This window comes from Phoca vitulina, unplaced genomic scaffold, assembly GCF_004348235.1.
Source record: "Phoca vitulina isolate PV1807 unplaced genomic scaffold, GSC_HSeal_1.0 scaffold13, whole genome shotgun sequence".
In the NCBI taxonomy this organism is placed as follows: Eukaryota; Metazoa; Chordata; class Mammalia; order Carnivora; family Phocidae; genus Phoca; species Phoca vitulina.
The window spans coordinates 5554210-5578589 of record NW_022589716.1 but is presented as its reverse complement, the minus strand read 5'-3'; the positions used below and the strand labels follow the sequence as shown (position 1 = coordinate 5578589).

The 24380-nt window shown below is 61.6% G+C and overlaps 1 protein-coding gene across 1 annotated transcript; it reads right to left on the bottom strand.

Moving 5' to 3' along the window:
* Window positions 1-1572: 1572 nt before the first annotated feature.
* Window positions 1573-21554, bottom strand: PTH1R (parathyroid hormone 1 receptor). Its single transcript, XM_032412590.1, has 14 exons — window positions 21216-21554; window positions 11087-11189; window positions 9055-9189; window positions 7300-7410; window positions 7078-7196; window positions 6844-6938; window positions 6451-6646; window positions 5817-5970; window positions 4183-4243; window positions 3797-3863; window positions 3448-3542; window positions 2719-2860; window positions 2565-2606; window positions 1573-2056 (listed from the first exon to the last, which is right to left on the bottom strand). Exons 1-14 carry the CDS (start codon window positions 21288-21290, stop codon window positions 1682-1684), a joined length of 1770 nt encoding a protein of 589 aa, XP_032268481.1. The 5' UTR covers window positions 21291-21554; the 3' UTR covers window positions 1573-1681.
* Window positions 21555-24380: the final 2826 nt, after the last annotated feature.

Sequence of the window (24380 nt, the reverse complement as noted above, 5' to 3'; positions counted from 1 at the left end):
GCCCTGGGGCCCAGCCAGCTAGTGGCCTCAGGGACTGCCTGTGGGGTGGGTGGGATGAGGTTCCCAGAGGTCCCGTAGCTCTGAGCCCTGAAAATGGGGCATCACACAGACACCCCTGGGAAGGGGATGGGGGTCTGTTCTGCTTGGGTCTCCTTCTCCCAGCCAGTGCCTCATGCAGGGTCCTTCCTGCCTGCTACTTCCTCCCACAAGGTTACCTCTCCCCTGAAGCCTGAGTAACCTCCTCTGGCCTCTCCAATGAAGCAGGGACTCTTCTAAATGTGGCTCAGACCTGGGTTGCTCTCCCTGTACAGTTTCCAATAGCTCCCAGCATTCACAGGAATCCTCGATGCTTAAACTGGCTCAGTGGCCCTTCAGGTCCTGGCCCATGTCTCTCGGTGTTCCAAGCACGTCACACCACGTGGAGCCCCATGGGTGCACCGGGCCTTTGGGCAACTCTTTGCCCTACCTGCCATCTGGAAGGGAAGGCACTGCTGGGCCTGAGGCTGCTCAGAGTACGTCTATGCCACCCACTGCCTATGACGCCTCACCCAGTCCCCAGTGGGGTGGGGGTGCTGTTCGAGATAGGGGTTGCTTTCCAGATGCTGAGTCCACGGAGAAGAACAAGTTTGCGCTGGAGATGAGGAAAGGCAGGGCCAGGCAGGGGCACTAGTTTGTATAGGCCCAGGGGCAAGGCCATCCTCGGACTTGAGAAGAAAGCTTGTTCTGGTCAGAGCTTGGGGTGGGGATGCAGTTGGGTCAGTTCTCAGCGTCAGACCAGGAGGGCCTGTGCCATTCTAGGGCCCAAGACTGGGGTGGGCAAGTAATGTGGCTAATGTGGCAGGTGGCTGTGGGCTAGGGATGCTTAGTGACAGGCTCAGATCCACGGTGGGTGGATGTGCTGAGTCCTGCAGGCCCTCACCCGGCCGGACCTGTGGGATGACCCCAGGCTCCCCCACAGTTCCTGAGCCCGAGCGCGGACCTCAGCCCACGTCTCACTTGATGGCCTCAGCACGCTCCCTGCCCTCTCAGTCTGGTGGCCAGAGGCGTGTCAAATCCATGGTGGGGGCTGGGGATCCTGTGTGGAGAGCTCCCTGAGTGCCCCAGGCCCCAAGGGACACAGCATGGCCACCAGACAGGCAGGAAGGGGCCTGGAGCAGGGCCAGGGACCCAGGGATCCGTGGTTGGCCCTTGGTGAACAGTGACGGGGCAACAGGTGAAGAGTTGGCCGAGAGGAGCCGGGGTCCCCCCCACCCACTCCGGGGCCTCAGCAGAAGCATTGGAGGTGGCAGCTGGTGGCGGGGAGATGCTGTGGCCCAGCTCCTGCATGGCTCCGCTGGGCCCCCGTGTGACCCCAGCAAACTTGGGCCACTCTTGGCTTCTCCCAGGTCTTTCCTGCTGCACTGTGCCCGGCCCCCAGGGACTGGCCCCTGGCCCCTGGAGCCCCTCCAGAGGTGAACCCCAGGAACAGCTCCATGGCTCCTGCCCCTCCCCTCCTGAGCCCCAGCTCAGACCATAGGAAGCTACACACCGCTTCCTTTTCCCTTTTCTTTTTTTTTTTTCTTTTTTTTCCTCTTTTGTCTTCCCAGCCCCAGCCCTGAGTGGGCAACCGTCCAACCACCCGTCTCTTGGTCCGTCTGTCAGCCCTTATGCCCACGGGTCCAACCCTGGCCTGGGTCCCAGATCACATGACGGTCTCCCACTCTTCCTGTGGCAGGGCGGGCGGCCGCTCAGGCGCTGAGGCCTCCTCGTCCAGCCCCGAGCAGGAGCCATTGAGGAACCCGTCGTCCTTGGGAGCAGGTGCGGCAGGTGGTGTGGCCTGGGGGGCCGGGGCCCCCGGCCTGCTGTGGCCCGGCAGCGGGGGGTGGCCGTTGGTGGTGGCGGGCAGCAGGCGGGGGCTGAGGGGCAGGCCGAGCCCCGTGCGGGGGCCTACGTTGGTCACGCTCGTGTGAGACACCATCGGGCCGTAGCTGTAACTGCTGCTCCCGCTGCGGGCCTTCCGCTTGAAGTCCAGGGCCAGAGTCCAGCGGCTCCAGGATTTCTTGATCTCGGCCTGCACCTGCCATGGCCCGCAGGAGGGCGGGGCATCAGGTAGGCCTCTCAGCCCTCCGCCGCATGGCCCCCCAGCCCCAGCCGTGCCCTCATCCCTGCCCCTACAACACTCAGCTCCCGAGCGGAACCGGAGGCGTGGGATGTTACTGGAAAATTCCAAGGCCAAGTAAAATCCCGTCATCCTCAGAACGTGGTGCCTGGCTGCAGGCAACCGACACACCCGGAGTCTACCAGGCTCAAATGGCCCCAGGGGTGGCTGAGTCGTTCACTCTGGATTACGGAGCCTTCAACCGTGGGGCTGGGAAGACACGGGCTCTGCCAGAGCCTGAGGAGCCCGCAGATCCTAGCACATCCTGAGCCTGAATCATCTGGAAAGACTCTGCCTTCAGAATGTCCTCAGGGATGTTCTCGGAGGAACAGAGGAACTGGACAGGAGAATGGAGGGACAGGACTTGGGGAACCCTGGCACTTCCGCGGCCCCCCTGCCTTGCCCCAGCGCTGCCCACCCTGCTTACCTCGCCATTGCAGAAACAGTATATGATGGCGACAAAAAATCCCTGCAGAGAGAGGCGCTCGGGGTCAGGGCCCAGAGGCCGCACCTGCCGCCCCCACCCTGCCCTCCCTCCCCCCGCCCCCCACCCCCGCCAGGCCTTGGCCAGGCCTGCGCACCTGGAAGGAGTTGAAGAGCATCTCGTAGTGCATCTGGACTTGCCAGAGCGTCCCTGAGACCTCGGTGTACGGCGTGGCCATGAAGACGATGTAGTGGACGCCGAAGAGCGGCATGAGCACCAGTGTGGATTTGAGCAGCTTCCTGCGCCAGCAGAGCAGGTGGCTCAGGGACAGGCCACTTCCCCTGGGGAGGCACCGAGCCACCCGCACCTGCCTGCCCCAAGCTCTTAGGCTCCAGGAGCCACGAAGGGGCCTGCGGCTCTGGCCAGAGCTGAGGATGACCCAGTTAACCTGGGACAAAGTGTTCGTAAGGGCCCTCGGTGCTTGCACCCACTGGTCCCCCTACTGGCCCTCACTTCCCCCTGGCTTTACATCTTCATCCCACAGCCCTTCCTCAGGTTTCAGCGGGGCTGCTGTCCCCTCGAAGCCACCCACTGCCTACCTGTCCCTTGGACTCGCTACAATCAGCTCTTTGAGGAGAGATCTGGGTTTGCCCCCCCATCCCCTGCAGACCCTAGCATTGAATGGCCCAGGTTGGCTCCGGGGTGGCCCCAGAGACCGGGGGAGAGCCCATGACTGCTGGGTGGGGCCAGCCAGGGAGTCAGGAGCTGGGTGCTTCCCTCGACACAGGCTCATTCTTGGGGCCTCTGTCTTTGCTTTGGTATGTGATGCTGGGGTGTGATGACCCCGGTGCTCCGAGGAACCCCAGGCCCGGTGGGCGCAGCTCACCGGTACTGCTGCCGCGTGTCACACCGGCCGGCATTGGTCTCCCGCAGCTTGGTGGCGAGCACCCGGACGATGTTGATGAAGAGGATGAAGTTGAGCTGTGGGAGTGAGGGAGGGCTGCATCTCGAGCTGCACCCTAGCAGGGTGGGGGCGAGGGCCCAGGGACCCACGGACCCGCCCAGGCTCTGCTCTGCCCCTGCGTCTCCAAGTGGGCCCTTGTTTTCCCCGACTGGACTCAGGCCCGTGGCTCCAACCCTGGGGTCCAAGGAAGCCTCTGTAGTCCCTGTCAGGGGCTGGTCACCGGCCCCCGCAGTACACGCCCCCACCCAGCCCTGTTGCCACCCCTGCTCACCACAATAGAGGCCAGGATGGGCACCTGGATGATCCACTTCTTGTTCCCGGAGCTCAAGTCCCAGCACCTGGGGGAAGCCGAGGCATCAGCTCCCACCCCCCTGTTCCCACCCTGAGGCTGCCCACAGAGTGGCCCCAGAGCTGGGAGGGACAAAGGACAGGGGGGTGTTGGGTAGAGCCAGGCCTGAGGCCCCCCCTCAGACACTGCTTTTGAAGCAGCCTGACCCTGAGGGGGTGCCTGGCTCAAGCCTGGACAGAAAACTGAAGCTGGGCCCACTCAGGGCCAGGGCACAGGAAGCCCCCCCATGCTTCACAGAGGAAGGGCGTGCCAGCAGTATTTCTGGCCTGTGGCCTGGCCCCGCGGCCCCCTGCTCCGCCTGGACCTACCCCGTGTTGGCCAGGGTGGCTCTCACGCTGACCCACACAGCCACGAACACAGCGGGCAGACCTGTGGACGCAGAGGGGGCAGCGTGTGAGGGTCCGCAGGCGCTGCCCATGGTGTCTCTCCCCTCAGCCCACCTTGCCAGCCCATTCCTCTCATCCTCGATGACCCCCCAGCTGATCCCCTCACTGTCCCTGAGCCCCGTCCCCCTGGGCCCATGGGCTGCTTGGTGACAGAGCCACATGCTGGTGGGGGCCGCTCTGCTTCCCCCACGGCCTCCTCCCGGGGCTCCCGCACTCAGGACCCGTCAGCCCTCCGCCCTCATCTTGGTTCTGCATCTCCTACCCACACACGCGGGCCTGTCGGGCTCACGAGAAAACAGGGCATCGCTAACTTCCCCACGCTCAGTCCAATCCCCCCTTCCCTTTAGGCTCTGGACTGGGAGTTCCTGTGGGGGAGGGGCCTAGGACCAGCATTTTTCTGCCCCAACACCACACCACCACCCAACACACACACCCAGTTTGAAAGGTCCTAGCCCCCATGGATGAGGCTGGATGGAATGACAGTTGTTCCAGGCTGAGTAAAGGCCACAGGGGAACCTTGGTGTTCCCAGGCCTGAGTCAGCCCAGATGGCACATGGTACCTCTGAGTGAGCTCTGCCTCCACCCTCCAGCCCCTCACACTTCATTCTGGGTGAGGTGCACCCTTGGGAGGGGCAGGGTGCGACCCGGGTTTACGGTGGGAAGAAGAGCTATGACATTCTTGTGTCACCAAGTTCTGTTGCTCCAGATCTGTGTGTCTCCTGCCCATCCCGACACCCTCTAGCCCCAGAGTCCACAGGTCAGTCCCCGGGACAAGGCCCAGGTCTCCCCCAACTCTGGGGCTTGCCGTGGGTGAGGTCAAGGTCAGAGTGTGTGCCAAGGGGCTGTGGCTGTTGACCCGAGAGCTTCTGGGTGCCGAGTGCAGGGAGGGCTTCAGCCACCAGGCCTACCCCTCTGCAGTCTGGCCAGTTGCCCCGGAGCCCAGCCAAGCTCGGGAGCTGCCAACAATAATGGACAATTATCGGTAACTCCATCCCGGAACCCGTGGGGGAGGAGTGCAGAGCCCCAGCAACCCATTCTGCAGAGGGGCTGCTGAAGCACGGAGGATGCCGAGAGTGGGGCCTGGGGCTCTGGGTCATGGCTCCTGCAGGCCGGGTGGCAGTGGTGTGGACAGCCCCACGCAGTGAGGGGACTGGTAGGGAAACAGGGCTCACGGTGCAGGGAGTGTCCCAGACCTCAGCTCCAGCCCTAGGGTGACCTCTGACCCACCATCCCACTCTGATCCTGAGCTGAAATCTTGACCTGAGAACACTCCCTCCCTCTCCCGGGCTGAACCTCAACACCAGGTGAATCTGCCCCCAGGTGAGCCCCAGCCCCAGGCTGAGCCCAGGGGTGAACCTTGACCCCAGCCAAGCCCTGTCGCCTGAGCCTGGGATGCGGTCAGACTCAGAGAAGGGGGGCGGGCAGGCCACCCACTGGCTGCCCCACGTCCAGGAGGGGAGAGGCGGTGCGGGCGCCTCACCCGTAGCGGCCCCTTTGACCCCGCCGCCCGTGGCCCCACCCCTTCCTGCGGCTCGCCGCCCGCCGCGCCTGCGTACCCCAGCCGAAGACCGTGAAGCCCCACAGGTACTTCTTCTCTGAGAAGAAGGCCATGAAGATGAGGCTATGCAGGTACAAGCCCTCCACCAGAATCCAGTAGTAGTTGGTGGCCAGGAAATAAAGGAAGAAGGTCACAGCCACCCTGCAGCCGGCCTAGGAGAGCAGCTGGTGTTAGCCAGAAGGCAGGCCTGCATCTGGGGAAGTCGGGGATGGGCTGGGGGGTGCGCCCGAGATGGGACAAGTCGCTCTGGGCCGGCGGGGAGGAAGGGCCAGGCTCTCTGGTCAAGGGCGGAGCTGAGGAGCAGGGGGGCGGAAGGGGAGGATGTTGCCAGGGGCAGGAGGGCACTCAGGACAGTGGCAGGGGCCAAGGTGAAGAGGTGGGGTGGTTGGGGCTACTGGGCGGAGGCAGGAGTGTTGATGAAAGTGGCGGGAGGGGGGACAATCACAAAGCCCTCGGCCGTAGGGCCGGGGAGCTGGGCGGAGGGGTGCGAGGGACACAGTGGGGTGGCCGTGAGCGACCCGACGCCCGTGGTAGCCGGAGGCCGGCGGGGGCTGGGGGGTGGGGGCCGAGCTGGAGGGGGCGGGGCGGGGCGGCGGGGTGCCAGGCGCGGGCCGCCGGAGGGGGGCACTCACGTAGCCGGCGGCGGCGGCGGCGGGAGGCGGGGGTGCCTGGGCGATGGCGCGCAGCTCTTCCTCGGTGAGGCGCTCGGCCTCATCGAGCGTGGCGCCCGAGTAGAGCACCGCGTCCTTGACGAAGATGCTCACGGCGCGAAGCATGAAGGACAGGAATAGGTGCATGTGGATGTAGTTGCGCGTGCAGTGCAGCCGCCTGCGGGGCGCGCGACAACACCGTGGGTGGGGGCCCGGGGACACGCGGGTGGGGGGGGGGTGTTGGCCGGGAAGCCAGGCTGTGCGCGGGGCGGGGGCGGGGGGGGGAAGGGAGGGACGCCCGGCCCCGCGGAGGGGGATGCGGGCACCCTACCTCGGCCCCGCCCCCGGCCCAGCCCCGCCTCTCGCCCCGCCCACCTGAAGTAGGCCAGGATGAGCACGGCCACGGTGAGGGAGGCCAGCGACACCGAGTAGCCCACAGTGTAGATCATGCCCAGGCGGTCAAACACCTCCTGTGCCGGAGGGGACACAGCGTCAGAGCCCTGGCACTCAGGTTAAGGGTCAGAGGCCAGTTAAGGTTGCGGGAGGCGTCAGGCCTCGCTCAGGGGTGACCTTATCCAGATCAGGTTGGGGAGGGGGGAAAGCTCGCACCCGTTCACGCGTCTCATTGGTCAGGAACTTGACACACTCGCTGTAGTTGGCCCATGTCCGGTTGTGCCCAGGTACCAGTTCCCAGCTGCCATTGCGGTCACAGCGTCGGTAGGCGTGGCCTGCAGGGCCACAGGGAGGGTCAGGGCAGGCAGAGAGGTCTGGAGCCCTGAGCTCCCCGTCCTGGCACCCCGGTGGTCCCCACCCTACTCCAGCCTGCCTTACCTTTATGATTGAAGTCATAAATGTAGTCGGGACAGGGCACGGCCACCACCTCACCTGGTGCCCCCAGCGGCCAGCAGAGGATGTGGTCCCACTCGGGCAGGCAGGGGCGCCCTGTGCCCACAGAGACAGACAGACAAGGTGGGGGACACCAGTCAAGTCCATGGTTAGTGACCCAGAAGAATGAACACACCTGTGGTCGCTGGCTCCCTCAGGGACAGGTGTGCCCCAGGACTGGAGCACTCAGGCCTGGAGCGGTCTGGAGAGAATGTATCGAGCCTTACTACCTACTGTGTCCTGCACAGCATTGAATCCCTGGCCTCACAGAATTCCCACAGCCCCTGTATGCAGGTACTGTCACTAGCCCTATTTTCTAGATCGGCTGGTGGAGGTCAAGAGAGGCAAGTGATTTGCCGAGATCCTACAGCCTAGGGCCCTGCCCTCCTCAGGTACTCAGCCCCTGGCCAGGCCTCTCTCTTTTTCCTCTGCTCTTGGTCCCACCTCCAGGTGTCCCTGGGGAAGGGCAAGTGCCCAGACTAACTCCCTTAGCTCAGAATGCTTTCCATGTGACTCTTGCCCAGGATCCATGGGTAGGAGGCAGGAGGTCTAGCTTCCAGTCCCAGCTGGACTCCCAAAGAGCTGCTGACCTCACGCAGGTGTCCACCCTCTTTGTGTTCCAGTTTCCTCACTGGGTAGCTGGGATTGACCAGATCAGCCTGTGCTTTCACTACCATCCCAGACCACCCTAAGCACCTGCTATGAGACTCCCCTCATAGGAGGAGGTATAATCCCCCAAATCTAAGTGCTAATTGTGGGATTCAAGACAGGGTGACATATCCTACTTTGGGGCTCCAGTCTCACAGCAGAGATACTAAGTGACCTTGGAAGGTCCCCAGCCTCTGAATCTTCTGCTTTCCACCCCCCCAGCTCCCTTCTTTCCCCTGCAGGGCTCCAACCACAGGACTCTCCAGCCATCCTGGAAGGCTGCCTTGATAGCTGGACCCACCCCAGCTTGGTGAAAGGCTCTCTGTCCTGGGCACCATATTCCCAGCCCCGCCTGCCTAGGCCCACAATTCCTTCTGGTCCCTGGGGAGCCACAGGGTGACCACAGCCTCCCAGATGTGGCCCATCTGGAATCTGCTGCCCACCCAGCCGGTTCAAACCGGCCCTGTGGCTGCAGCCTGGGCTCTGAGTTTGTCTCTTCTTACCTTCCTGAGGGACAACACAGCCCTGCATCTCCCTCCCTCTCTTCTCTCCTCCCCTCCTCGTCCCACTGTCTCAGCCCTGCTGCTCTGTGGCCACCCTCCTCCCCTGCTCTGTGTCTATGGCCCACCACACTATGTGTTTGGGTGCACCCTCCTCAGACACACTGAGTCCCAGTCCCAGTTTATGCCTCCTGGTCCCCTCTCTGTCTCTCCCTCTCTTTGCATCTCTCCTTGCCCCTCTGTCTCCCAGGTTCTCTGTCATCTCTCTCCATGGGAGGGGCCACAGCCCTGGGTCCACCCTTAGGGTAGTGCGGGGCAAATTCTCTGCCCAAATCTCCTGGGGGTCTGGCCCCATCCAGCTGCCAGCCTCTTGCACATGATACCTCCTGGGTTCTGTGTCCTCCCAGCCCCTCCCCTGCTTTCCTGGGGAGGGGGCCACAGCTTCTTCCTTTCCACAAGAGCTGAAGAGCATGAGCTCACAGAAAGGGGATAGAGCGGTGGGGTGGGTGGGTCCCTGCCCATCTCGGATGGATGCCCGGAAGCACACACATACCTCGGTGCCTGCTGCCAGTGGGTGCCTCATTGTCCTCCTCGGACTCTGGGTAGAGCTTCCCAGATGCCTTCTCTTTCTTAGGCTTCCCTGATGTGGATGCAGATGCCCATCCTTTGTCTGATTCCATTATGTCAGCTGGAGAAATCAGGGCAGTTACGGCTGTCAGCTGTGCTATGGCAGGAGACCCAGGGCACCCTCCTGCCTCCAAGGCACCCTCTTTGTACGGTGGGGGTTGATCCCTGCCCTGCTGAGAGCCCAGGCTGTTGGGAGAGCTGAGATAACAGGCGGGTGCAGAAGTAAGTGGAGAGCACGGAGACTGTCAACAGGAGGTTCAAATGGGAGCGAACAGCATGCAGGTGTGGGATCAACTAGTGGGCTGAGCGGTAAGTGTGGGCAAGACATGGGCAGAGGCAATGTCCTCCGACCCAGGAGTTGGAGTCAGAGCCCGTGCAGGAGGACAGGGCCCCGCCAGGGGGCGCAGGACAGAAGTGGACAAGTAGGGGTGATGTCAGCAAAGGCTCAACGGTGAAAATGAAGCCCGGCCAGGGCACGGTGCAGCTCAGGAAGCTGGTGGTGTGGACGACATGAGCAAGAGTGTGCAGGTGGCAAGGGTGTTCAGGCAAGTCTACCTACCCGTCCCCTGCCCTCAGATACTTGAGCTAGGAGTTCCCAGAGTCCACAGAAGGACCCTGGAGGCTCTCTGAGTTGGGCTGGTCTTTTCTCCATTAGAGAGCTGTTTGAGGTCTCTCTACCTCGCTGAAATGTCTCCCTCATTATATGACTCGTGTCCCTTCAGTTACAGCCCGAGCAGGCCCCCCAGCCCTCCCAGGTCAGGGTTTGTGGCAGCAATGCAAAGCTGAGTGCAGACACCTCGGCTGGGCTGGAACGGCCATGCCTCTTATCCTGCCTGATCCTGGGGCATTAGTAGGGAGGGGGGCAGCAGGACGGGGTGGAGCAGGAAGAGAGGGGCTCCATCAGGATGGGGCATGATGGGGGGCAGAAGGTGCCTCCGGGCTTCCACAACTGGGAAGAGCGCTGGGTTCAAGACCCAGAGTGTGGGGGCCCACCTGACCCCCAGACCCTGATGTGGCTGGGGCGGGGAACCAAAGAGCCACCAGCGGGGCCATTGCGGACAGGGCTGGGACTGCAGAGACCGTGTGAATGCCTGTGACTATGAGCAAAGTCCGTGTGCTACAGAGTGTCACTGTGTGCCCTTGGGCCCCCAGCAGTCTAGGGGAACCGGCTCCAGACAGGAAGCTGTTCTCCTCGGCCAGTCAGGCAGGGCCTGGGCCTCTTCCTGGTCGATGAGATTTCATCAGACAGGCGGCAGAGGCCTGGATGGGTGCTAATGAGCGCCCATCTCTGCTTCCAGGAAGTGGACTCAAGGAAGAGACCAGCTGGAGATGGGGCAGGAGCTGGAAAGGCAGGGGCTCCTCCCACCTTGACCTTGGCAGGGGTCCCTGAAGATGCTGTGCTGGTGTGCAGAGGCCCTCCCGACCCCAGGTCAAACACCCGCTCCCGGACAGTGACCGTGACTCAGAGTCATGATACCCATCCCTACTCCTCTAGCCTTCTCCCCATCCAGTCCCATGGACCCTTGATTCTCCTGACCCTGGACACCTCAGCCTTGTCCTTGGACCAGGTGGCCTTCTTCAAAGATCTACTTATTCTTCTGGACCTGCCTTGGATACCTCCTCCTCCAGGAAGCTGTCCCAGTGCACCCCAGGGGGGTTTGGCACCCTACTCAGGGCTCCTGATCCTGTTGTGCCTTGCCACATCTAAGCCCGCTGGGGATGATTCGGACTGTGGCTGCCTTCATACTGACCGATCCCACCCCGGAAGGGAAGGCTCTGCATTTCAGCCTGCTGACTTTGATCACACCTCACCCCCCTTTTAACCGGACGCCCCCTCTCCTGGTGCCACTTGGTTCTGCATCCTAGGCTCGCACCTTCATTGGGCCCCTCCCTCCCTCTCTTGACCTCGCCCCCAGGCCCTCCTCCTTTGGCCCCGCCCCACCCGGCTCCGCCCCCACCTGGCCTCTGCAGGACTTCTTTGAGCCGCTTCTGGCATTGGGCCTGGGCGCGGTGCAGCAGGAAGATCTGCTCCTCTTTGGTCATGACGTCATCTGCATCCACCTACCAAGTTGAACGTCAGACTGCAGGCCGGCCTTTCCAGCGCACTGGCAGGTCCCACAACCATCCCAACCTCCCTGACGGATTCCCCCACCCTTTCCAAAGGCTCTGAGTCTAGAATTTGGGAACTCTGCCTTATGTAGCTCCCATTTTACAGATGGGAAGCTGCGGCTCCAAAGGGTGGAGCCAGAAGGATAAAAGAGGGAGGGGGGATGTCCCCTGCCTGTCCGCTAGTAACCCTGTAGGCTGCAGCCACTGATATTCTCTGTCCAGTCTGTTCCCCAAGGGTACATGGGAAAAGGATGGAATGTCCCAGGATGGATCCTCACAGGATCCTGTCTGCTGGGGACCTGGTGGGGAGAGCGGGTGCATAAGGAGCAGTGAACTCTGGGGAAATAAACCAGGCCTGGATTCTTTCAAGCCCTAGTGCCCTGTGGGACCTTGGGAGTCACCAGTTTCCATCCTGACCCTCTCCCCAGTCACTGCTTTCCCCAGTGAATGGGGAGTGCCTCAGCCGCTCCCAGCCTTGCAGTCCCAAGAGCTAGAGGTCGGAGGAATCACTGGCAAGTGGTCTGGTTGGGTGGGCACTCCTGTGCCAGCTGTGAGCCAGAGTCACCCCATCCCAGTGCTTATCTAGAAGCTCCTTCCCCCCGCGAGGCAGAGGAAGACCCTGTGTTCTGACGGTGCCAACAACAGGCCATTGCTCCTGCTGTTCCCTCTGGAATGTGCTTCCTTCTCTTCCTTCCAGCCTGCACACCCCAGGCCCAGTGGGATACACGGGCATCATTTTGAGGAAGAGAACATCATGGGCATCGCGGAGGGGGGGTGGTGTCTCACCCTGAACCTATGTTCCCCTGACTTAGAGTTCGAAGCGGGTCAGAGTAAAGGGAGCATCCTACCCTGGGGACAGCTCAGTGTGACCAAGCCTAGCCACTTCCATGAGTGGGACCCACAAAGGTTAATACATCCCTCACATCCCCCTCCCCCTTATAAATCGGGCCAAGTCCCCTCAGACACCCAGGCCTGCGACATGTCTGTCCCCTTAGACCCCTCAGCCCCAGAGCAGGACTGTGTCCCCTCAGATTCCACAGGGCACAGCCTGGCCCCCTCACACCCTCAACAGGCAGAGCTGCCGCCCCTCAGGCATCGCAGGGCCGGTCCCCTGTGAGTGGAGCGGTGCGGGGCGGACGCAGAGCCGGGGGCAGGCAGGGAGGGAAGCAGGCTGGCCGGGGAAGGGGCGTGCTGGCCGGGCGGGGCGGCTCAGGGAACCCGGCGGCGGGGTGAAGTTAATCGACCGCGTCTCTCAGTGGCAGCAGCGGGGGCTTCCAGGGCCAGGGAGTCTCCAGCCGGCTCGGCGGGGCTCGGGATCCGCTGGTTTCACTTAGCGGAGGCGCGTGCGCGTGTGTGCGCGTGCGCGTGCGCGGCGGCGCGTCCGGCCGGCTGGTGCGCTCGGGCGGGCCCCGTCTCTGTGCGTTCTCACGTGGGGACCGTGCGGCGTGCACATCTGGGACGTGAGCCTCAGGTGTCTGGGAACACGCGTGTGTTCGTGGCTTTCTGGGCAAAGGTCCGCGTGCGTGCGCGCGTCTGCCAGTGTCTCATGCGGCTGTTCCTTAGCAGGCGTGTCTGTCGGGTGTCCGTGCTTCTCCGTGTCCCTGAAGTCTGAGTTGGACCCTGAGATCTCGGCCGGATCAGTGCCCATGGACCGCCCCCCCAGGAAGGGCTGGAGCAGATGCCCATGTGCTAGCTCCTCTCTCGGGGCTCTGCGCCCTCCTCCCCCAGCTACAGCGGACTGGGGCAGAAGGAGTCTCGCAGGATGGGGCTTGAGGGAGGACTGCTGGACCTGCCCTAATCCAAGGGGCTCCAAGATTAACCCGAAGTTCTCTTTGTGCCTCTGGCATTGCGGATCCAGGCTGCTGAGGAGTCTGGTCCCTGCGTAGCTGCCCTGCTCACTCGGACCCATCATCACGCCCCTTCATTACCATTTCCATCATTACAAGAGTACCTCCATCAATAACCACCACCCACCATCACCACCACCAACCGTCATCACCTTGACCAACACCAAACACAACCATCACCATCCCCCATCACCACCACCACCCGCACCAGCACCATTACCACCATGAGCACTAACTATTACCAGAAATATAACCACCATCACCACCATCAGCACCATCCCAACTGGCAGAACATCATTACCATCACCACCGCCAGTGCTGTTCCCACCATGACCCACACCACTACCGCCGGCATTACCACCTGCATCACCACTATCACCATCACCACCGAAGGCAACATTAACCCCATCATTGCCATCACCATTATTGCCGCCAGCCCCATACCCACTGTCGGTACCGCCTCTGCTGTCGTCCTATCCTGACTCCCTCACCAGGGCCCCGTCCCCACCCCTTCTTCTGCCCACCTCCATCTCTCTCAAGACAAGCAGATACTGCACCGTATTTTTTCCAGCTGATGGAAAGCTCCTGAGTGACTGAGGCTTCTACCAGTCCCCAAAGACTGGCACACCAGCCCTCCCCATAGACTAGCCCACCGATGTGACTGAAGGCAGGCAGTCACGGGTTGAAAATGGCCCATTTGGCAGACTGACAGATGGACAGGTGTGCTAGCTGGGTGATGACCAGGAACTAACACACGCTCTCTCGCAGGACTGAGGCATCTGCTCAGCCTCCACCTACTGCTGTTGGCTTTACCCTTTCGGTGGCCAAGAGGGGGCACCCCCTCTTCTCTGGAGTCTGGTTTCTGTGGTGGGGCTGGGAGTGCCCAGGAGAAGGGAAGGGATATGCCTCCAGCACCCCAGGGCCCCCAAACTCCTCCATTCATCCACGGGGACAGCGGCCCCACCTCTGGCCTCCCCGAACTTGTAGGACCCATTTCTCTGTCCCCCCGTGATGGCACACTGCAGCAAGAGGAATCCAAGCCTGAGTCCGGGAAGCACTTATCCAAGGAAAGGAGGGCAGTTCTGCACCAAGTTCATTGCCACTTGCCTTCGAGGGCAGCTCCCCTGCCTGCAATGGTCCCTGTTCTCCCCTCCCTCCCGCTGCACCCTCTCCTTATCCAAGCACATTCTGCTGGCCAGCACTGGGGCTTGAATCACACCTCCACCAGTGACCGGCTCTGTGTCTAGGAAAGTTGCTTAACCCTTGCGATCAGGATGACCGTAGGGCTGTTGGTGAGGATTCAGTGAGAGCCTGGGCATGGGTGGGGGCAGGGCAGAGCTGGTGGCTCTAATTGGTCCCGTTAGCAGCAGCACATCATGGCCCTCCTACTCGGCCTCTGGGCACCCCTGCTGCTGCACACTGAGGGTGGCCCCAGGCTGCGGACCCAGAGTGGCAGCGGGAGATTGGGTAGATGACTAAGTCCAGGGGGCCACAGTGAGGGGTGGAGGGGAGGAGGTGGGACTCCAGGAGGGTCGGGAGCAGGGAGTACAGGAAGGCCTACTGGGTGAAGTGTGCCTGATGAGCTTTTGGGGTGATCCAACCTGGACTCACAGTAAGAGTCCGGGTCACTGCCAGGCCCCCTGGGCTTGGGGGGGGGCAAGAGGGCCCTCCATCAGCCTCTGCCCTGACAGGCGGCCTTATGTCCTGGGGGTGCAGGGGAATGTGTGGCAGCTGTGCTTCCCCTCCTGGCCTGGTGACTGCTGGTCCCTCTCCCCACCATGCCCCTCTTCCCCTTCCTTGGCAGAGTTCAGGTCTTTCTGGCCCAGCTCCCGGTGTGAAGGACTCAGGCTTGCATCAGTTTACATCCAGAGAGCCTGTGGATCTTGGGTTTCAGGGGCAAGGGCTGAGGGACCCAGGGCTGGATCATGGCCCGGGGTCACCCACCACCGATGGGGCCACCCAGCCCTGGCACCAGGCGTCCCGAATCCCCACCCACATCCCTCCTATGGTCTTGGGTTAGGGCTCGGCTTCAGTGTCCCTCGCTGTAGCGCACTCCCCATGTTGAAACCCGCCCCCCCCACAGAGCCTTCCCGTGTACACACACGTGCATGGGGTGGGGTGATGCCCTGACCTCAGCCCGAGCTGGGGGGGAATAGGGACAGGGGCAGCCTGGGAGCAATGAGCTGGTGTCTCGGGGGCTCCAGGCAGGGTGCAGGTGAAGGCTGGGAGCCAGTCTGTTATTTACAAACATAGAAGCTGCTGTCCCAGGGAGAGAGTGGTGTGTGGTCAAGAGGCCCGATGTGTTTCTCATTTCCTGAGTTCAGAAGCTCAGACGAAGAGAAAAGCCATCTGCTCACTACCCCTCCCCTGGGGGGCAAGCAGCTCCTTTGACCTCAGCTCGCAGGGAAGCCCGAGGGAGGATGGTGTCGGAGTTGGGGGTGGGAGTGGTGGTGGCAGTGCGGGTGGAGGTGAGGACAGTGAGGAGGCAGCATCGAGGCTGGTGATGGTGACGGAGGGGTGACGGTGACAGTGGTGGTGGAGAGAGCCAGTTCCATGCCACTGACCAAAGGAGGGCCACTCCTCTCCGTTTCTCTCCTAACTGCCAAATTCCACACATTTGCTGTCTGTGATCCCAGACGTGCCTACATTCTCCTCCAGGCAAAACTAAGAAGGAAATACAAGGGTTGCTTCTTCAGTGGCTGACACCTCTGCCTTTGGGAAAGAGGCTCTTCCATCGGATGCTATTAGCCTTGAGATGCCCTCTTGGGTCCTCTCATCCATCCCTCTGCCCGGGTCCCGCCTGGCCCCCTGCGGGAAGGCGGCTGTAGGCTTCCCGCTCACCTCTAGAGAAAGCAGAGCCGCCTGGGGTCCATCCAGCCCCTCTGCCTGTTGGCACCAGCCACTGACCCTGGCGCTTTATCCCCATCTCCTTGACCTTCCACCACATCCCCATCTTACAAACGGGGACACTGAGGCTCAGAGTCACAGGTAAAAAGCAGCAGCAGCCCTGGAGGAAGGACGCAGCCCCGTGGGCCCCCTGGTCCAGAGTTCTTCTGAACCGCATCTGTATCTTCCGCGGCATCAAGCAGGCGCCCCCCAGCAGAGCCTCCGAGGCAGCCTGCACGAAGGGAATTCAGGGGTGGGGGTGGACAGAGAGGGATCACGTGGCGACGGTGCAGGTGACAGCATCCGGTGCCCAGCTCTAACAGGACAGAGGACAGTGGCGCCCCAGCGTTAGCAGCGAGGGGGGCTGTACCTCCAGTAAAGGCAGAAGGAGAAAACCCTGGCTCACAGGGGACCCCCTCGTGACCTCCTGGCCTTCCTGCATCTCTTTTCCAGGTTCTCGATGTTTCCCGTGCCAGCTGGCTAGGGACTGCTCCCCGCCCCTTGCTGCCCTCCGTCTGTCCGGCTGGCCCGAGCAGGCTGGGACGGGCTCCCTGCCGGGGACACTCCTGCCCCGCCACCGCTGACAAGTGCTGACTTTTCCTCCCCCTCTCCAGGCCTTCCTGAACAGGCTGCCTGTGTTCAGGGCCAGGAGGGGCTGGGGGGGGGGGGAGGCACCGTGACGCCTCTCATCCTGGCCAGCGTGGACGCCTTCAGGGCAGGCGGTGGGACGGAGCCTGGGATGGCGGAGCCGGCTGCTGGACCCGGTGGATCTTCACAGGCGGCCTCTACCTGGCCTGCAGGACCAAGGCCCGGAAGGATAGTATGGCCTAACCTAACCGTATGCCTGGTCAGCAGAATAGGATCCCACCAGGTCTCACCGCCGCACAAGGCTGGTCCCAGAGTTGGGGTTCTTTAGGGTTTGGAGGTTTCCGACGTCTTTGCGAATCTGAGCGAAACTCTGCACTCTCTCCCAGTCACACTGCATTTTGCAGACAACTTCTGGGGTCTGCAAAACCCTCACCCCACCCTTTCTTTTTCCTAGGGACTCTCCCTCTGAAAGAGCTGCCTTCCTGGTGTGGTGGCTGGACCAGGGAGTGTCCCCAGAAGGCCCACAACAGGAATCTGGGGGAGGCCGCTTGACGCCTCATTAAAACATTCCGAAGAAAACCCAAGTTCCCGGGAGGGCTCGGCCCCCCTCCTCCTGCTCTGTCCACAGGCCGTTCCCAGAGCTGGGGTGTGGGGGGGGTGTTTAAGGGCAGGTGATATAAAAAGCTTCAACAAATCAATACAAAAAAAGACAAATAACCCATAGAAAGATGAGTAATGGCTCTGTGCAAAGGTCTTAGAAGAGGAACAAAAGACCAATGTAAAGTTCAAAAGCTCACCGGTAATTGGCAAATTAAAATGGCAAGAGACACCATTTTCCGCCTCTCAGAATGGCAAAGGTGAAAATCATACTACTCTATGAGACAGAGGGTGTGGGGGAGAGACCCTCCTGGTCCCTACTGCTATTGTGAGTATTAACCGGCACAGGCTTTCTAGAGGGCAGTGTGGCCGTGTCTAATAAAATAAAAAAACGTGATGTGCTCAGACCCAACAATGACAAAATCTAGAAATACCCTACAGGGAAACGGTCACAGAGGGGCACAAGACGGCATTTCCAGGAGCTTCCCCGCCACTGTCTGGAATCACACACACACACAGACACACAAAGGATGCAGAAAAGATCTAAATGTACATTTTTAGGGACTGCTTAATGCATCCCAGATTTTGGAATACTATGCACCATTAAAGAAAATAGATCTATATTTACTGACAAGAAGATCTCCAAGACACACCTTTACGTAAAAAAATGTACACAGCAGAGCCTTACCTACAAACAGATGCCATTCATTTTACAACACACAGAAAACAACAGAACAAAACTGTCTGCTTTGTACGGACACAAAAAAGTATCTTTCGGAAATAAACAGAAAAAGGTCCGGGAGGATATCCCCCACCCAGACTGTTAAAAATGGTTTTCTCTAGAGGGACACTGGGACTTGGGAGTCATCAAGGATGAATTCTGTTTAATCTGTATTATAGGACTCTTTTATAAAAAAGAACATATTCAAGTATTAGTTCAATTAAACAAAAGAAAATAAAAGTAAAATAACAGAAGGATTTTATGAAAGAAAGAAAGAAAACAAAGAAAGAAAGAGACAAAGGAACAAACAAAGAAAAAAAAAGAAAAGGAAGAAAAATTTAAAAACCCACAGTGGGACATGGGGATCTCTGGTCAGCACGATCCGTCACCTTGCTTTGGAGGAAGAAGCTCAGTGCAAGAGTCTGAAGACCTGGGTTCAAGTCCCATCTCTACCACAGACTCACTGCCTGAACCCCAGGGCCCTTTCCCATAAAATGGGTGGGTGAAAGGACAGACTGAGAAAACGTTTGTGATGGTTTCTAGCTCAGAATCGGAGGACAGTCATTGTTCAATACATGGTGGTTCTCTGGTCTTTAAAAGAGGGCCTGTGGCCACGCTGGTCCTGGAGCAGGGGAGGGGTCGCCTATACTCCCAGCCCCCACAGTCCCTTCTGTGTCAGACCCCGAGGTCACATCTCTACGCTCAAGGCCTGCCCCCCATGTTGACAGGCTGCCTCTCCCGCTGCGGCTTCTCCTTCACTTGTGTGCATGCTGAGGGCATCCTTAGGATGAGGCACCCCCCAAGGATAAGACCACCCTTTGCCCCCTACTCACAATCTGTGGGCCCATCCCTTCCTCCAAAATTCACTCCACCTGACCCCCAGCTCACAGCTAGTATTCCCTGTAAGGACAAGAGGGACCAGCTAGCTGAGTCTGGCCACAGCCGGTGTCCTCCCAGTGGGACGCTTTTTGGTCCCCGAACCCTGAGGTCCCTGGAGGTGTGAGCCTGCTCCTGGGGCCGGCTGGGCAGGCAGCCCACAGGTTTGGTTACAGGGGCTATCGGCTGAGTTTGGTGGGCTTAGTGGGCGTCAGCACAGATCTGGGTGGGAACGGCAGCCCCTGGGTTCAAAAGAGGAAGCTAGCCAGCTGTCAGTCTCTCGCTGGCTCCAGCTGAGCCCAGGGGGCCTACAGGGTACTGGGTGATCCTTGGGCCACATCCTCTAGCCCTAACCCCAGTGCGCACACGGCCTGAGCGTCCAGCCACTGATGTCCCAACAAGGTCTCAGGGCAGACCCAGCCATGGCATCACTCCTCCTGCCCCTGCCCTCAGACCTGAACCAGGGCGAAGCCAGGCAAATTCTCTGCACGTGCCTCAGCTTCCCCAGAAATCAGTGTGGGGCCCTGGGGACCCATTACCCCCTCCCCCTGGAGACACAGGGCTTGGCACTAGATTGGCATGCAATAAAAAATGGTCATATTGATTGTGTGCTTCAGATTACTTTAAAAATGGGAACAATAACAAAACCTTTTTAGAGAGTTGTTGGAAAGATTAAACTAGTTAATACTCTAAAGTGCTTAGGACAGTGTCTGGCAAGTAGAAAGCGCTAAAAAAGCATTTATTAAATAAAAATAAGAGACAATAGACCCGGGTGCACATGTGCTCACAAATGCACACACACACACATATATGCACGACTATGCCCCTGCAAGTCATGTGCAAACCCACCGCTTCGGACACACATGTTCCCAGGTGACACGCGCTCACACGGACCTAGAGAACAGCCTGCCCAGAGGCCCAGCGAGCCCTGCTCTGGCACACTCATGCCCATCGTCCTGTCTGCCCCAGGGATGTGCACACAGACTGCGGGCTGGCTCTGCACACACCCTGGAGGGGATCCTGGGGAAGGTGAGCCTGGCCCAAGGGGTAGGGTGGGGAAATGGCTCTGGGTCCTTGCATTTACCTCTGCACAAGTCTCTGAGCCTCGACTTCCCCATCTACAAGTCCTCATATGGCGTGAGGTCTCTGGCTTTGGGGAGCCAGAGTCGTGAGTGCCTGGGCACCAGGGAATGGGACATGCTGAGGCCCCAGAGGAGAAGAGAGCCTCACTCAGATCAGGAGATTCTTAGGCAAAGGTTTCTTGCTATTTTTTTTTTTTTTTTTTACAGATGAGGAAACAGGTATGGAGGATAGCCCCAGGTCAGACGGGCCTGAGGCAGAGCTGGAAGCATCCCAGAGCTCCTGCCTTCCCGCCTCAGGTTCTGCCTGGGTAGGGAGCTGGTCAGGAGAAAGTGGCTGCCTGCCTGCCTGCTTGTTTCTCTAGAAGGCAGATGCCCCGACCTGGGAGGTACTGGGGAGGCAGCAGGGACCTTGAAGTCGGACACACAGGCAGACAGCCTCCTCAGCAATGGGCTAGTCCCCCAGGACAGGGCTGCTGTGAGATCTGACTGACTCCCCAGGTCCTGGTCCCCAGTCTCTGGCCCAGGAGGAAGACGATGCTCCCCTCCGTGTCTCCAGCTCTTGGCCTCTGCCAGTCCCCTACTTTTCTCTGCTATTCTTGGTCTGTCTACTCCTTCTGCTCTGGGGAGCTCTCATCTCCACCCCCTTTGTCTCTCTTCTCTCTCTCTCTCTCTTGCCTTATCTCCCAACCTGCCAATTCTTCTCCCTCTGGTGCCCTCTTGGCTTCTGCTCTCAGGAGGGCATACATGGGCGTCCCTCACTCACCAGAGTCCCCCTCCAGCATGTTTCTCCTGGAGGAGTGTTCTGTGAGGTCGGTCTCCTTCAGGGCACCTCCATCCTTCCTCTGTGCCACACCACACCCGCCTCTCTGGGCAAGAGTGTCCGTGTGTGTGCACGCATGTGATTGTGAGAGCTGGAGGGGACCCCTAAATCCTACCCCCTGCCTGGGTGATGCTGACCTCAGACCCACAACTGTGTCCTGGATTGCAAACAAAACTTGCAGAAAACAGAGGCCCCGGAACAAAGTCTATGGGACCCTACATCAGGGCCAAAGCCCAGTCTACTGCTAGACCACACTGTCACCCCTGAAGGAGACACAAACCAGGGCTGTGGTGCTCACAGTAGCAGAAGACAGAGGAACCCCAACTACAGATTTCCAGACCTGGGACCCCAAACCCAGGCTTCAGAAATAAGGGGACCATAGGCATCTGGAACCGAGTCCAGACACCCCAGAGACAGCAGGCACCCAGGATCTCAGGTCGGAGGGGACGCTCATCCAAAGTTTGGATTATTCAGGGAACCCAAGCCTCTGCACCCTGGGCCCACCCCAGGGACCGCAGAGCAAGCCCGCAGCCTGTCCTGGAGTGCGGGCGAGGGACTTACCAGCGCGTATGCGGAGCTGAGCACCGGGCAGCAGAGCAGGAGCGCCAGGCCGGGCGCGATCCGGACGGCCCCCATCGCCACCGCCTAGGGCCCCGTCCCTCGGGGCAGCCGCCGCCGCCGGCCCTGGTGGTGGTGGTGGTGGGGTACAGAGCTGCGTCAGGCCGGGCTGCCCCGCCCACGCCCGGGCCTAGGGGACCCCGGAGGCCAGGCGGCCCGAGGCCCCGGGGCCCGGCGCGGGGCCCATGCGCCGAGGACTAGCGAGCGAGGGAGCGCAAAGGAGAAAGAGAGGGAGGGAGGAAGGGAGGCAGCCGGGGGCCGGGCGGGCGGCGGGCGGGCGCCGAGCGCTGCGGAGCTGCCCGTCTGCCTCGGAGCGGAGAAATCACATCCATATGGCCGGGCCCCCCGCCCCCGGCCCGCCCCCCGCGCCCCCCCCCCCCGCGCCGCCTTTTCTTTCTTTTTTTTTTTCTTTTGGGGAACTGGGAGCTGTGGCTTCGCCCCACGCCCAGTGGGGGAGGGGTCGGGGGAGGGGTTGGGGTCGCGGTCTGCGGGGGGCGAACCGGGCTGTTATTTTTAGCTCCGCGGCTAGAGCAAGGAGGGGGGGCGGGGCGGGGCGGGGCGGGGGGCGCGTTTTGAGCCGCTCGGGGCGTGCAGCTTAGGGACGCGATTCCAACTTTGCAACGACACTGAGCCCTTCGGTGCTCGGGCCGCCAGCTCTCTGCCCCCCAGCCCCCTCGGATCCCCATCCTGCCCGCGGCCGCCTCCCGAACCCTCTCCCCATCCTGGGCCGGAGCCCCGCCTGCGCCCGCGCCGCTGAAGCACGCCTGCGGCCGGGACGCTCTGCCCGTCGGCCTGTCTGTCAGTCCGTCTCTAGCTCCCCCAGCCTTGGCCTCCGTTCTTCCAGCAGCCCCGAGCTCCGTTTCGGTCACTCCCTCGCTCCCTCCCTCCCCTCCCCCTTCTCTCTCTCTACGAAAACATTTGCAAGTTTCCAAAAAAGCCACGGAGCCGAGCGGCGCGGGGCTGGCGGCTCCACCGGGCTCCGAGGAGGCGCCGCCGACTGACACCGAGACGGACCAGCCCGCCCGCCCCGGCCAGGCCTGGAGTCACCCCTACCCAACGCCGGCCCCCTCCCCCGGGCTCCCGCCCCCCGACCCCGACTTACTCCGAGCGCGCCGCCGCGGCCCCCGCCTAGCCATGGATGTCGGGGACCCCCCGACAGCCTCCCCAGGACAGCGCCCCGTCCGCGGCCCCGGGGGCACTTCATGGGGCTCTCGGGATCCCCTCTGGCCGGCCTGGCCTCCAGCGCCCCCCGCCCGGCCGCCGCTCGGAGCCGCCGCCCGCCGCGCGCGTCCCTCGCCTCGGCGTCTGCCGCTCCCCCTCCCCCCGCCGCCGGGCGCCTCTTCCCTCCCCCCGCGCCCTCCCTGGGCCTCTCCCGCCCCCGCCCCCCCTCTCCCGCGCCGCCTCCGCCACGGGTGTGCGGAGCGGCCGAGCGGAGCCCGCTGCCCCTGCCCCGGGACGTTTCTCTAGAGGCCGCGCCCCGGGTCGCCAGCGGCGGGATGTGAGTGTGGAGGGGACGGGGCCAAGGGAGCTCTGACATCGGGGCCCGGGCACGTAGCCCGGGACGCTGCCGCCGCTCCATTCTCTTCTCCGGGAAGCACACGTTATTTTTTCTGATCGGCCTGCCGGGGCCGGTGAATAGGGGCCCTCAGCCGCGAAGCAGGACCTCTTCACGGGAGGTACCCCGCGCGCCCCCGGCCGCGGCGCTGTGTGTGCGCCCGCGCGACTCCCGCTCGGGCTGGACCCGGGTCCCTGGGGAGGCTGCTGGGCCGCCAGCCCCGCGCCTGGCTCCGCCGCCACCGCCCTCCCGCCCCGCCCTCGCCTGGACCCCCAGCCTCGGGAACTCCCGAGTGGGTAGGTCCGCGGTGCTCTAGACCCGCCCCCGCCCCTGCCCGCGTCTCGGGGCTCACGTCCCTCTCCCACCCTCCCGAGTCTCTCCCCGGGGTCTCTCAGAGTCTTCGACCCTTCCAGACGCCGGCCCGGCCTCTCCAGCTCCGCCCCGGACTCCACCCCGGGCGGCTGCAGGCCGCAAGACCCGGGGCTCAGCCGGGACCCCCACTCCCGAGGCCCGCCTCCTTCTCCACCCCTTCACACCCCCAAACACTCCTGGCGGGCTCTGGTCCACTGGGGACCCTCAACTTGGGGGATGAGCGGGAGGAGTCTTTGGGGGCAGGGGCGGGGGGAGGCGGGGTTACATGCTCCCGCCCGGGAGGGGACGCTGTAGCGCTAAGAGGAAGGTGTCTCAGACCACAAGCCTGCCACCTTTCAGTATCACGCAGAGAAGCTGAGATGCTGGGAAGGCCTGGGATGCCTGGAGCGGAGGGCTTTAAGGATGGTCAGGAGGAAGCTAATGTGACCGTTGGGACCCTTGGAGATATTATCTGGGCTAAGTGGCAGTCCCTGCTCACCCACTTACCGGTTGTGTATCCTGGGCAGGACGACTTCCTGCTGTCTGGGCCTCAGTTTCCTCATCTGTAAAACGGGGACTTGACCAGCTGATTCAAAGGGCACTTTTAACTTTACTGTTTTAGTGCTGCAGAGGGTGAGTGTCCAGACCCATGGGCTCTGTGGGCTCCCCAGACTCAGCCTGTGGAAATTGAGCTCCTCACAGCCCCCCAGCCAGCCCCCCCCCCCCCCACCATCTCAGGGATGGCCCCTACCGTCCACGTGAATGGATCTGCAAGCCTAATTCCTAAGGTCACTGCCAGCTCTAGCCAGCTTTCCTGGCAGCCCACCCTTCTCCAGGTCCAAACCCACCCATCTACGGTACTGGATGCACAGCCGTCGTCTTCCTTGTGAGTCTGTGGCCACGCCCTCCTCCGTGCCCCACTACTTTCAAGTTTCTTGTCCTGATGATTAAGGACTATGTTGTTTGAGGCAGTTTCCTCCAGAGGTGACTCTCTCCAACAGGTACTGTCCACTAGACTCCTGGTCTGCTCCCCATGTTCCCGCCCCTGCCCTTGCCTTTGGAGTTTACTCTGCTGGGATCATGCTTCTGTGCCTGGTGTAAAGAACATCCCTCCCTCCTTGTGACCCCATCTCTTCCACTACTGGGGGGGAGGGCTGTGATCTGGGGGCTACCCCCTATGGTGTGTGGGTTACTTCGGAACA